The 14,410-nt window shown below is 38.1% G+C and overlaps 1 protein-coding gene across 2 annotated transcripts in view; it reads right to left on the minus strand.

Annotated features, from left to right (window-relative positions):
• ELP2 (elongator acetyltransferase complex subunit 2) overlaps positions 1–14,410 on the minus strand; it is a 39,299-nt gene that overhangs the window by 12,677 nt on the left and 12,212 nt on the right. For both annotated transcript variants that reach the window (XM_065667804.1, XM_065667805.1), the window contains exons 7-14: positions 12,669–12,735; positions 11,027–11,161; positions 9,989–10,084; positions 8,109–8,209; positions 6,043–6,174; positions 5,403–5,552; positions 1,983–2,171; positions 58–127 (exon numbers count right to left, since the gene is read on the minus strand). In XM_065667804.1, the coding sequence (XP_065523876.1) occupies positions 58–127; positions 1,983–2,171; positions 5,403–5,552; positions 6,043–6,174; positions 8,109–8,209; positions 9,989–10,084; positions 11,027–11,161; positions 12,669–12,735 (940 nt within the window). The remainder of the gene's footprint in view (positions 1–57; positions 128–1,982; positions 2,172–5,402; positions 5,553–6,042; positions 6,175–8,108; positions 8,210–9,988; positions 10,085–11,026; positions 11,162–12,668; positions 12,736–14,410) is intronic.

Consider the following 14,410-nt stretch of genomic DNA (forward strand, 5'->3'; position numbering starts at 1 on the left):
ATTTAAATCAAAGTTTCCACATGAAACACCGCCACCATTATTTTTCATTAGCCATACCTTCAAAAACAGCTTTATTGGATAATCCCAAAGCTGGCACAGTTGCACCTTCTGGAAGATCAGATGGTTGCTGAATTTAACAAAAACAAAAAAAATAAATAAAAGTTTACATATGGATTGTCATGTAGGTTCAGATTTCAAAGTCCACAGTTCAAGGAATCCCGGAGAGTGACTTTTCTAGAGAAGTGAAGGGGGGCACTTTGAAAAACTCCTAACTCATCCAGAATCTGTTATGTAATCAATTAACTGAGAGCACTGCAGTTTTTTAACACCATAGGACTGGGAACTGGTCTGTTTTGAAGTGAAATAATAAAGCAGCATTTTGGAAAAGGGGACAGAGAGGGTGAGTGCCTGTGCCCACAGCTTCACACACAACTTGGTACATAGCACAGACCAGAGTACATGCCTGTTCAAGACAGCACAGAGGAAAGACAAATCATCACAGCAAATACTTCCATAAAGGTATGGCGATAAAAGCAAAAATTCAGAAAGTGAACTTCGGGCCTTTGTGCAGAGATGGAAAATGATTAGATTTAATAACTGTAAAACTGCTTCCTTACAGTGTCTGAAAAGTCCAAAGAAAGACTGCTTTCCAGATTTGGATTAATAATTTAGGTGACAATTTAAAATACTGTTATTTATTTAAATGTTCATAATTTGATGAGAAAATGTGGGAGACACACGCGCAAGTCTAAGGCCTCTAAAACAAAAATGGTTCTTCATTACAACCCAGGGTGTAATACAATCCCATGGATTTGAACTAAATATAGTCCTATTCAACCCTTTTTGAATATTAAGAAGGCTTTTTTTGTCTTTATTACTTTTTTGTTTGAGCTATACAGTTTTTTAAGAGCATCTGTATATTAGCTAATAAAACCTTCCTCTTTAAACTAAGCCCATGTGAAACACTGTGATTATCATGAATCAAAAAGTAGCACTCAGAGGAAGACCTGATAAGGAAAGCCTGCATGAAAGCAAATTCATGACATCTGCCAGCATTATGAAAGCACAGTATCATTAACATGCATGCTTACAAAGTCTGGTGGAATTGAAGCACTAAACAGCTATTTATGTAACTTCTTACTATCAAAAATTAATAGATTTCTTTCCCAGGTATCTCAATTGTTAAATTAAATGGAAAGCCTAAGCCATGTCTGAGAAGCTGCACAGAAAACACCGCTTGCTTTTGAACCAGAAATGAAAAAGCATGCAAGGCTCATACAGAGGCAGCTACCTTGAATGAGGTCTGCTCTACAAAATGCAAAGAAAAACCAGAACTAGATCTTAAAGCAAATGGGGAGGAAAGGACAGCAACTCAGCAGTCTTATCTTTCCACAGAGCAGGAAATTACTCTTATTGACAACTAAGAACTGGAATGTAAAGGCCTCAAGAAAATTTCTAATGCCAAGAGGAAATAAAGCATGAGCAAGTACATATTTATAAATATTTACATGTAACAACTAACAACACAGCTGAAAAAGCTTTATGCTATTTCCAAGCATACAATTAAAAAAAAGTCCAAACCAAAAAACACATAACCACACAACTGTAATTACATCTAGACAAGACTACTACACCCTTAAATTAAGAAGCACATCCCCAGTCCTTATTGTTCGCTTTCAAACCACAAAGTGTGCGCAGTAGTCTACTTGGTGTGACAACTTTAAAATTTACCTGTGCTCTTTTTAATCTTCTGATACTAGGTCTTGGCAAGTTACAAATGCAATCTGTTTTATAAGATGACACCAAAAAATACATATAAACCAGCACACACTGAAGCTAATAAAAGCAAAAGGAAAAACCAGGTTAAGGTTTCAGAACTATTAACATAATTTTTATGCAGTTCAGTGAAATTTGACATTTTCTAAAGCATTATTTACATTAAAGAGGGGTGTTTTCATTTAGCACTGCTTTAGCACACTTACGTGGGAGCACAGCTTCTCCACTGGAATACCAGTGATGTTACTGAAATTTTCTATAAAATTCTTGGGAGCACAAAAAACTCTGAGCACTTTTTCATCTGCTCCTGACACAAACTGAAACCGGCCGATCATTGCCAGACAACGCATGTCGTATCCGTGTACTTGAGGCCTTGCAATTTCATGCCAGGTTACCTAGATGAACACAAAGTCAGTTAAAACACAATTCTTGAGATTTTGAGTTCAAAAGAAGTACTAACACTTAACTTGCTGACTTTATTAACATAAAGTTAATAGCAACCTTCTACAGACATGATTCATAAAACTAATGTATGCTCAAATACACCAGTTAAATCCTATTTTTCCACCAAACAATTCCTGTAACTAGTACACTGTGACCCTGCAGAAATATGTTTAAGGCATTTGCTTACCTTTGTTACTAAGGGCACACTGCCTTTTACTGTGACTTCTTTATGCTAGATAATCAGGAATAGGACATAATTTGCTTAAGCAAAAGGAGGACTGTATGCTATATACTACTACTTTCAAAACTTTAGCTATGAAAGACACAAGACAGGCAGTTATAATTACCTTGCTTCCTTTATCTGTCTCTCTCAAAGCACAGCAGCACTGCTGTCAGCAGGCTACAGGTTCCTACTTCCCCTCTTTCTTTAAATACTTGATTTTAGTGAGACCATTTAATAGAAGCTTTGCAAAGGACTGACAAAACCAGAATAGCTTCTTATAGAAAAAACATCTGGTAAATCCTGATGATTTTAGAAGTGTTTTCATTTTAATTACTAATTTTTTTCGTAGTTTCCCAAAATAATCATATCCATGCTTCTAGTATTAATCCAAGAAAACCAGAATTGACAGCTAACCAAAAATTAGACAAGGGAGTTTTACAGTCACACTATGCAAATAATATTAGCAAAAAAAATACACTAAATTATTTATACTGGTTTTCTAAAATTCTCATTTATTCTACACGTGAAAAAAAATTAGTCTAAAACAAAAACCCCCACACGTCTATTTTCTAGCAAATATATTTTCATGAAAAGATTTTTAGTGTCATTTCCTACTATTCCTACCTGATTCTTCATTTGGAAAAATACAGTGTGTACTTTTGAGTTAACAACTAGCAGAATTAGATCAGTATTACAATGCCTGGAAAACTGAAGCCAAGACAGAATTTACATTGTACTAGATATACAAACATAAGGAAAGGCTTCAACATTGCCTGTGAACTGCATAAATCACACTAAAAATTGAACTTAGTTTCAAATGTTGAAACCTGAATGGGATCCTACAAAATCTGATGTTTTCACAGGAGCTTGATTATTCCAGTGAGAAAAAGGCGTTATTTTTTTAACCAGAAAAACCAAACAAAACCAAGAAAACAGCCCCTCCCAAAAAACAAACAATCAAACAAACAAAAAACCCAAACAAAACAAAATAAAAAAATCTACACGAAAACAGCGCTATAAACCCTTCTTACCTTTTACTAGGTCTTTACTAGGTACATGTTTGCATACTTTGGAACCACGCACAAAACAGGAATGAAAAAGAAAAACAAAACCAAACCCCGAAACAAAGAGAGGGCTGCGTAAGTTATGCAATAAGGTTCTTCCAGAAAAATCAGGGTGCAAATTTGCATGACAAATGAAAGCCGACTGTTGTCATTCATTTCTGATATTTGAACCAGTATGATACCAGAATTGAGGTTTCAAGACAGGATAATTATTTGCATTTAACAGTTCTCTTTTTACAGAGTAAAACATGAACATTGAGCTGTAGCACTCTTCATAGCTATCTGAACAATCCATTGTGTCCTGTAAACATCAGATGTCACTTGTTACAATTTTTCAGATGCTAAACCCAGCATGGTAAAGAAAGTAGGTAATTTTAAAAGCCTGATATCCAAGTTCGTGAGCAGCAGAACTAACCTGGTTTTCAGGGTTCAGAAGTCCTGAATACACCTCTTCAAATGATTTCTAACTTAAACCTTCCACCTCAACCCTTCCACCTCAACCCACCATTCTCCCATACCCTGCGCAGCAACAAGCGCTGATGCTACTTGGATTTACACCTGGTTGAAATATCTGCATGATACTGTGTCAGAACAGGTAGGGGAAGCAAAATAGTTCAGTTCACACCAAACTTCAATATGAAGACTGCAATCACTATGCTAAATCAATTAATTCAAAAGTTTCAGGGACAGAAGGAACAGCAGTACAGGTTAAGTCACAGAATACTCAGGTCTTTCAGAAAATAGGATTAAATGTTAGCAAGCAGTATACGTAATAAAGAGTAGTACTTGAGTATGTCACAGAGAATGCGGTATTGACAACTATTTTGAATGCTGCCAACTTACATCATGTGCTAGTCCTGGACTTTGCAACCATACATCAAATTCAACATACTATCTTTTCCACAGAGCTGTTGTACCCTCCAGATTGGAGACTGGGGGAAAAGACTGAGAAGTAAACTGGAGATGCCCTTCCTACCACACAAGATAAAGCTTAGCATCTGAGCTGGGCTCACCACCACTCCTGTGTGGCCTGAAAAAAGGAAATCGAGACTGATGGCAAATTCAGTCTCTGAAAAACATCAGACATCCTGTGCTGGTCATACTACAGATGCATTGATGAGACAGTTGTAAGATCCGCCCGTTGCCTCCCTCAACTAATAGCACAGCTTGCACAGGGCCTCACATGATTTCAGTCTAGTTTCTGCCAGTATCCTGAATGGAACATTCATAGTCCTCTGCCAGAAAAAGATGTATTTGTAGATGAGGAAAATGTGTGAGCAACTAGAAACAGGAATATTTACATTCTTAGGGTTTCTCCTGCCACAATTTATTTTGGAATATACAAAGTTAGTAAGGAATAATTCTTCCTGAAAAGTTGCTTGTACAGGTACCAACTGTGCTCAGGAAGGTCAGATAATGATTCCGGTAAAACAGTCAGAGTCATAACCTAAATAGTGTAAAATATACAGTGAGAATTTTGCTTAGATTAAGTTTGTGTAATAAAATACAACCAAAGTTGAGCTACTTTATGATTACCTGCAGCGGTCCTTAGCCAAGTGTTAAATAAGGGCAGTAGATGGTTATTAGAATCAGCCATGTATACCTACTTCTGAATTACTGCAGACCCTGAAAGAACACCAACTGAAGGCAATCTGGAGGTAAGCTCAGGATTAAAGAGCAGTCATGCTATGTCAATTGCTAAAACTCTGCCACTAGCATTTTTAAAGTGAAACCAGCACATACTCAATGACTAATCCAAGCATTTACAAAAGCAATTTTGAGCAGATCATAGCTTGGGGAAAATTCATGGTTTGAGTTATGTTCATGTAACTTGTTCCAAACTCAGGACAGACAAGCACTCTTTACCAAGCTCACAAAATCTTTGAAGATCATACCTCTGTCTCTTGTTTTCTTCTCCATGGAGCAAAGAGTCTAGTAGTTTGATCAGAACCAACACTGATGATAAACTCCCCTTCTGGGTCCCACTGTACATCCTCTACACTGTTAAAATGTCCCGAAATCACAACTTCTGGAGTCCACTCTTTCTATTACAAAAGTCAGAAAGCAGCAAGGGTTTTTCAATTGACTGACATATTCTAACCAAAATAAAAGCATCAGTGCCCTTATAAGAAAGAAAAAAAAAAAAAAAAGCCAAAAAACAAAAGGCACTGAAAACAGCAAATTATTAGACCTTGAAGTGGTGAAAGAGACACAAATACTGATTTATTGCTCCAATCTAGAAGAAACTTGTGTTATTGGTTTAGCTGCCACTTCTGAACAAAGCACAACCCCTAAGGAGTCTGGTGTATTCCACTGACTTTATGGTTCCACAGGGAAGCAACCGGTTTTAGAGCCTGAGAGATTGCAACCCCCCTTCTGTGCAGGCGCAAGACTCCCACAGAATATTATATTCAGAGGACTATTTCAATCATTAATTTTAGCTTGTACTGTTAAATTTTTCTCCTAAGAACAGAACTTACTTCAAGTGACATCTAAGTGTAATTCTTTTAACTACTAATAAAAAAACCAACATACCTTATTACCTGTAGCCTGTTTCCAAAGATGTAATGCTCCATGAAAAGCATGAGCAACTATCATTGAACCATCTGGACTAAACTGGCAGTCAAAAAATCCAAGGGTATTGCCACCCACTTCACCTACACGCACCTAAATTAATAATCAGAAGTTAAATATCCGTGAAAACTTGTTTCCCATTCATACAAACACATCCTAACCTCATGAGATGAAAATTTAGCTGTAGGCAAGAGTCTGCATTACACACAAAAATACATTTAAAGAGTATTTTAATTGCAAAATTAAGAACTAAAATATCATGGGAATTAAAGCTGCATTTCCCCTTAATGGAACCTCCCTTCATAAAAGGACAGGATCTTGCTCAGTTCCTCAAGGGAAAGAAAACACTACACTAGATGAAATGGGGAAAGGAATCTTTCCATGGTTCACTCCAGTCCGTTGGATGCAACAGTTTCTTGTCATCTGTTGCACAAAATGGAAAATGGTCCAAAGGAAAATAGTCCCCAGTTATTTGCCCTTCCAAGTCTTAATTTCCAGAATTCACTACCATATTTCCACTTCCCTGTTTCTCCATGAGTCCCTACAATTTGCTCTACGTTCCTGCTGTGGCATATTCTGGCCTCTGTTTTGTGCTTCCCTTGTGACATATGTGTGTATACACACACAAATCCCTTATAGTTCCTGTAGTGCTCTTCCAAGGTTTTAATTACATTAAGAGATTAAATTATCAAGTTTTATTCAAGAGATAAGACCACAATTCCCTTCAAGCTAAACTCTTAACAATTCCCCCATTATTATACAGCTGCTTTTAAGATCACAATGAAATGAATCTATACCTCATTCTAAATGGTGCTGTGGACTAGTATGCCCACTTTATTAGCACTCATTCAAAAAAAATACTTCTCTAATGGAAGTGACTTTGATATGCCATGACAGAGGCAGAATTCTAGTCTCACCTCTGAGCATGGGAAATGATTTTGTGAAGACTTCTTGTTTATCATGAGAAAGACAGACAATGTGATGTTCCCCTTGTGCCTCTCTTCCCTGCAGGCTTCCAGCTCAGATTTCCCTCCCTCAATGCAAAAAGGACTGCTGCAGTTAAAACCTGAACTGCGAGCTGCACGTTTGAGGTCTAACCAATGCTAACAGAATGTAAAAACAAAGAGTAACACCACGCAACAAGCTTTACTGCGCAACCCCTTTTTAGAAGATTGTAAACTTAGTCACAACTAAGCATTTCAACTAGGGACATGGTATCTCTATGTGATCATTCTATTATGAAGCAATTTCTACTTCAAGTAGAAAGGCATAAGAACTTTTCAATGGAACAAAGGAAAAAGTAAACACGCTACTGTAATTCTTTTTCACCCAAGAAAGGATTAGAACTTTCTCTGTGACCGGAAAGATCATAAACAATGGTTGGCATAAGCCAACACAAACAATTTCAGCCAAACTATTGCAATTTGGAAAAGCAGGTCAACTGCAAACAAGGACATCTGCCATAGGACTAGATAAATCTCATTGTACTACTTGTTTACTTAGGATGATCCACATCGGAACAGCATTCAAAATACTACAGTGAAAGGTGAAAAAACAGACCACATGGCAGAAAAACCTAGTGACGCAGCCCACGAACAAATTACTGTGAGTAAAACCAGGCTTGTGAATTGCATGTCAGCTGCTTTGTAGTAACTGCTTGGGTACACATTCCCATGAGGATTACTACAAATAATTCAGGAAGGTTTCTTCTTCTTGCCAGGAGTACACAACATGTGTTACCATACAACACCTAGCTTGCTATACTGTAAATGACAATTGAGCACAAACTCCCCTTAGACACTCTTCAATATGGTAACAAGAAAGCAAACAAATCATATTGCATCACATCCTTTTTGAAAAATATAGTTTTAGTCACAACACAGCATCATTACCAGTACTTCTGCAAGAAAATGCTTTTGCCTTTCATCCCAGTATTTTGTAGAGCTTTTGTTCCCTACAGTACACACACAATGCTGGAAATGCAACTTGAATACTGCACATTATTGTGAGAAAGACTTGACACTTGCCTCTTCTAGCCAGACTCCAGATTCCTTATCAGGTTCCCAGATGATCACAGTTTTGTCCATTGACGCAGACATTAACCGCATTGGTTGTTGCATGCTGCCATCTACAGTACAAGGAAAACAATTATCCTACAACCTACAAGAATACTATCTAAGAGTATTTGATCATACTAAAATCCAAACACATTAAGAAAATTGTTCAGTATCAGACGTGCAATGCAGTACTTAAGTGCCGAACTTAAGCTCTAGGTTCTGGCCAAGCATTCATTAGAAGTTAATGTATTTTTCAGCCACAATGTCCCAAAGAAAATGTAAAACACATACACGAGAACAACCATACTCTGCTTATTCACTCAAAACTGATATTGAAACAAATGTAATGTGAAGAAAAAGCCAGAACTTCACAGAGACACTGCATAGCAGTTCTCAGTTTTATTCCCCAAATAAATTTTTACTGAGAGATTACAGTTTAAACCAAAATAATCTCTATGCCAATATTCACTGGGTTTTTTTTCCAAATTAAGTGTTAGATTCAATATAGACTTCAACAGACTGTAGCACTTTGCAATATATACAGTAGTATGGACTACCCCCCAAAATGCAGTGAAACATTCCAGATAACTGAGCAACCCAGCCAGAATGGAGAGGATGGAGCTGGCTCATCACCCAACTGAAATATCCACAGGAGAACCACTGGGGAACCTTTCTTGAGAACAGAGATATTGGTGGGCACCTCATGAGGTGGTATCTTATGTCAGCACCAGACCTCTTACCTTATGCATTGAGGGTATGTCTCACAGACCAGCCTACCTCTACTGAAGAGGAGAAGCTATTTTGGGGAACCCAAGATTAGGCAGGCCACAGAATGCAAACAGCTGCATGCATGCAGAGGCATGATGTAAAACACATGGAAAACTTCATGGCCTTAATAGAACAGTTTTTGAAATTGTAGTGCAAGACTTACATGGCTATATTGTGCCTAAACCTTGCTTTGACAGGCAAAATCTTTTATTGCTGTTTACAAAAAAAAAAAAAAACCAACAAAACTCAGCCAATATTTCTAAAGCCAGTTCTGTGTCGTTCACCAAAAGTATTTTGACATTCTAATTGTACTCTACCATTCAAGTGTTGCTGGCAAAGCTGTGTTTTGTACTGGTGATGTCATCTGCCATCAGTAACTCTAACACATCTCAGGAAACAAAAAAGGGCACCCTTGCCAGTACAAATACACAAGCACATTCTGAGTGTGCTCAAGAATCTCCTTCTCTTACACACCAGGCAAATGCACACCAGAAAATCAGTACTGCAAATAAGGCTGTCAGAATTTCAGGATTTAAAAAGAAAGATAAAGGCTATGGCAAAATGCAAAATTAAACTGTAAATAACTTTTTTTTCCAATAAGCATTTGCATTAATGCCTTAAAACTACATGTAAGAGAAAACTGGTACTTAAGGAATCCCTGGCATGTTATATTAATGCACAGAAGACTGAAGATTAATCTTCCAAATGTAGTTATTTGTTCCTTTCTACTCCAAGAAAAAGAAAGGAGTGTTCTTGAGTTAATGCTTACCTTCTAAAGAACAGATATTTCAAACACATGTATCAAGGTAAACTAGTAGAGCTATTAATTTATACTAATTAATCTGTACTCCATAAATAACAGATCAGTTACAATAAAGCCAGTACAGCTCAGTTATTTCATTCATTAAAGAAAACATGAGTAAAAGGCAGCATCCATTTACTTATAAAGCATTATTTGCAGAATTTAAACATTTTCATTCTCCAAAGTGACAAGTGAACATACAAATGCAATATAAAGGCAGGTGATGTACACTATGTACACAACACTTACTGTAACCGTTAAGTGCTCGGTATCATTTTACCTTTGAAAAATGAAGGTTGCCAGTGAACTGCATACACCCAGTTTTCATGACCAGCCAACACCGACTCCAAAGTAATTGCATAGGTTGTATCAGTATCTACCACAAATCAGAGAAAAGCATATTTCGTTCTAAAAGCCAAGAAAGACCAAGTCATTTCTGGTATCTTCAGTGAAAAAAAAATCATCTTTCATCATCTACCAATACCTCAATAGCCTATTGACATTGAAGAGCTCCTTGAAAAGCTGTTTTTGCCATAAGCCTCAAGTACTAGACTGACGTTAAGAGGTCACTCAGAGTGGTAGCACAGAATTCCTGAAGAACTCTCAAGCATTTTGAAATAAATGCTCTGGCACTGGCTCTACCCTTACTCTAAATCATATTTACATCTCGAAATGACTGTAAATACAAGCATTAAGATACTTCAAATGACAAATCAGAATTTGCAGCAAGTAGCATGAGCACTTTCTACACATAACATCATGCAAACTTCATTATATTACCTAAATTGCCTAATAATTTACCTCACAATATCAGCATTGCAAGCCTCTGATGTTACAGTGCTCAAGCAGCATGTTAAATAACCATTAAGTAATCTCGTATATTCTTATCTGTTCTCTCCAGTAGTTTCCTAAGATTTAAGTAACTGTAGTAACTCTTAATGTATTGAATTTGAAAGAAAATTAAAGGTATGCTATTAAACTGGAGGAGAACTGCAGTACAGCTTACCTCCCACAGACAAACATATATCCTACGTACTGCATTTGGAATATGTGTAACAATGCATGTTGGTATTAAGCTCTCTCCCTGCTTTACCTTTTCTGTAAAACATAATTAACTTTACATAGTCATGGCTTTGAAACAGTAACTACGCTTTTTCTAACAGCAGAATAAAAATAGCAGTAAAAATGCTCTCAGGTTCTTTAAATACAAGAAATAAACCAAATTAGTTGGTAACCACCACCTTGTTAGCTCCCCTGAAACAACAAACAGATACATGAATGAAAATCTGCACAAGAGAATTTTACAGCTGTTACCTACCTTTGACAGTAAAAACATTCTCTTTCAGTCTTATGGAGTCATCTTCAGTTTCTGGAAGCTGCTTTGATTTTGTACACACTTTCCAAATCCTGATCAAACAATCCTGAGAACAGCTCGCTAAGAAAAGGTCTGCACCTATTTCGTGAAAATAAATAAATAAATAAATAGATAGATAGATAAATAAATAAATAAATAGAGCTATGTTTTCATTGTTTTTCCAACTAATGGGTAACCTACCCTCCTTCCAAACATGCACTACAGTGCTACCCTAATTTTTTCCTATTGCACACAGCATTTTAAAATGCTGTCTTAGTTCAACATCAACTCACTCTTCCATTTCAAAATCTGCTAGTTTATAACACACTGACTATAGACAGTCCCCTACTTAAAAAGATATGGAAAACATGGCAAAAACCGTACATATTTTTCCCTACTTCTTATGGCCTTTACTCTCAAAATTCTGACAGCTTCAATACTGTTCAAGAACTTCTTTCCTCCTTTTCGTTTTTCAGGATTGTACCATCCTCTAACTCCTTCTATTTCATCTTCTGTCACTGTAAGAACCGTTTTGATTAGTGAACATCTGAATAGGTTCTCCTCTTAATTTCCTATTCTAAAAAAGACGTGTCCTGGGTTCAGCAGTAGCAGTAATTTTCTCCTTCTTGGTAGCTGGTGCAGCGCTGTCTTTTGACTTTCAGCCTGGGAACAGAGCTAATAACACAAATGTTTTAGTCTGACCAAGGACCTTCTGAGCCTCATGCTCTGCCAGGGAGGAGGGAAAGCCGGGAGGAAGCAGAGACAGGACACCTGACCCAAACTAGCCAAAGAGGTATTCCATACCACACCACGTCATGCCCAGGGGGGTAAGTGGGAGTTACCCGGAAGTGCACGGGCTCTCTTTGGGGGGGGGTTGAACTCGTTCAGCGGTGGTATCATATTCCCTTCCCTTGTTATTTCCCTTATCATTATTATCATTGGTGGTAGCAGCAGTGGTTTGTGTTATACCTTAGTTACTGGGCTGTTCTCATCTCAACCCGTGGGAGTTACATTCTCTCGATTCTCCTCCCCATCCCTCCGGGAGCGGGGAGGAGGGGCGGGGAGGAAAGAAAGAGGGAGAAAAAGGGAGGGGGGGGAGTGAGTGAACAAGCTGTGTAGCTCAGTTTAAACCACGACAAGAGGGGAGGAAAAAAGTACCATTTCCCTCTTTGAAAAAGCAGCCAACTCTTCCTCACTCAGGTACAGACATTTGCATATTGAAAACGATAAGCTGCTGTAAGTCCTAATTGTTTGTACTAGTCAGGTAAACATACTAGTTTACTGTACTAGTACTAGTCAGGTAAACATACTTGAAGAAAGCAAGACAAAATGAAGGATGCAAGTATTCTGTAATACTACAGTAGCCATAATTTTGATAACTAAAATATAACTGCAGCATTAAGTTCAACGATTCTTATGTTTTAACGTGACACAAACTTCCACCTTGATTTTTAGTATCTGTATCACCACCTCAGAATAAAAAAAAAAATCCCACAACCACAAAAGCTTAGGTGTTACAGTGCACCAAAGCCATCTGTTGGATAGGTAAAACAGCAGTACTGTCATTCGGTACAGTATTCCACCTCAAGTCATCTTTTATACTGACCACAGGCTGCCCACTCAATGCCTCTTATCCAATCTTCGTGGCCAGGGAGCATTAACATTTTCTGAAACTGAATAAAAACTCCTGTTACATCATAGAAGTGTACTCAATTACAACACACATGTCAGCAATCAGCTTTGGATTTTCAAGTCTTTTACATTTACAGCTTCTACTGTATGAAACTGGAAAAATAAGCTGCTATAAAGGACTGTAATTTGGTGATAGATCCTAAATAGACCTTTTTGGGGTTTGCCACCACTGGGTAAAGACGTAACACATTATGGCACTTCCCCTACATATATGCAAGAAAGAATGAGAATTTAAGATGCTTACCCTGAAGAGGCTATAGTTTCTCTATGATACAAATGATTTTTTTATTTTTTCTTTTTAAGCTTATCAAGCTTATAGTGGTACACACAGAAAAACAGAATGCATGTATGACATGGTAAGTCATTTCTATTACATGTGTGAAATGATGCAACCACAGATAACATGAAAATTTTATACAGGCAAAATCAAGAATAAAGAGAGTAGGTGTTTTGAAATTATTTCAATAACTAACTTGTAACACAATACTATTAATAAGTATTACTTATGAGGGTAAAAATATTCCCTATGTTTCTTAATATTATTGACTAAGTTTCTAAGGAACGTATACATCAAAACTTTATTTGCTGACGGTAAACTGCATGAATACAGGATCAAGAACAGAGGAATGCAAACAGTCAAGAGACTGAAATATACAGTAGTATATTTTCATTCATAGCATGCAATATTATCATGTTGTATTTTGATTCAGTTACACATGTTCACTGCTTACTTAGCACTTAGAATCATACAATCATAGAATAGCTAGGGCTGGAAAGGACCTTAAGATCATCAAGTTCCAACCCCCCAGCCATGGGCAGGGACACCTCACACTAAACCAAGGCTTTGTCCAACCTGGCCTTGAACACTGCCAGGGATGGAGCATTCACAGCTTCGCTGGGCAACCCATTCCAGTGCCTCACCACCCTCACAGGAAAGAATTCCTTCCTTATATCCAATCCAAACTTCCCCCGTTTAAGTTTTAACCCGTTACCCCCTGTCCCGTCACTACAGTCCCTAATGAAGAGTCCATCCCTGGCATCCTTGTAGGCCCCCTTCAGATACTGGAAGGCTGCTATGAGGTCTCCATGCAGCTTCTCTTCTCCAGGCTGAACAGCCCCAACTTCCTCAGCCTGTCTTCATAAGGGAGGTGCTCCACTCCCCTGATCATCCTCGTGGCCCTCCTCTGGACTTGTTCCAGCAGTTCCATGTCCTTTTTATGTTGAGGACACCAGAACTGCACACAATGCTTCAGGTGAGGTCTCACAAGAGCAGAGTAGAGGGGCAGGATCACCTCCTTCCACCTGCTGGTCACACTCCTTTTGATGCAGCCCAGGATACACTTGGCTTTCTGGGCTGCGAACGCACACTGAAGCCAGCACATGTTAAGTTTCTCATCAAACACCCCCAAGTCCTTCTCCACAGGGCTGCTCTGAATCTCTTCTTTGCCCAACCTGTAGCTGTGCCTGGGATTGCTCCAACCCAGGTGCAGGACTTGGCATCATTAAACTTCATGAGGTTGGCATCAGCCCACCTTACAAGCGTGTCAAGGTCCCTCTGGATGGCATCCCTTCCTTCCAGCGTACCAACCGAACCACACAGCTTGGTGCCATCAGCAAACTTGCTTAGGGACGCACTCAATCCCACTGTCCATGTCA

This window comes from Lathamus discolor, chromosome 2 (assembly GCF_037157495.1).
Source record: "Lathamus discolor isolate bLatDis1 chromosome 2, bLatDis1.hap1, whole genome shotgun sequence".
NCBI lineage: Eukaryota > Metazoa > Chordata > Aves > Psittaciformes > Psittacidae > Lathamus > Lathamus discolor.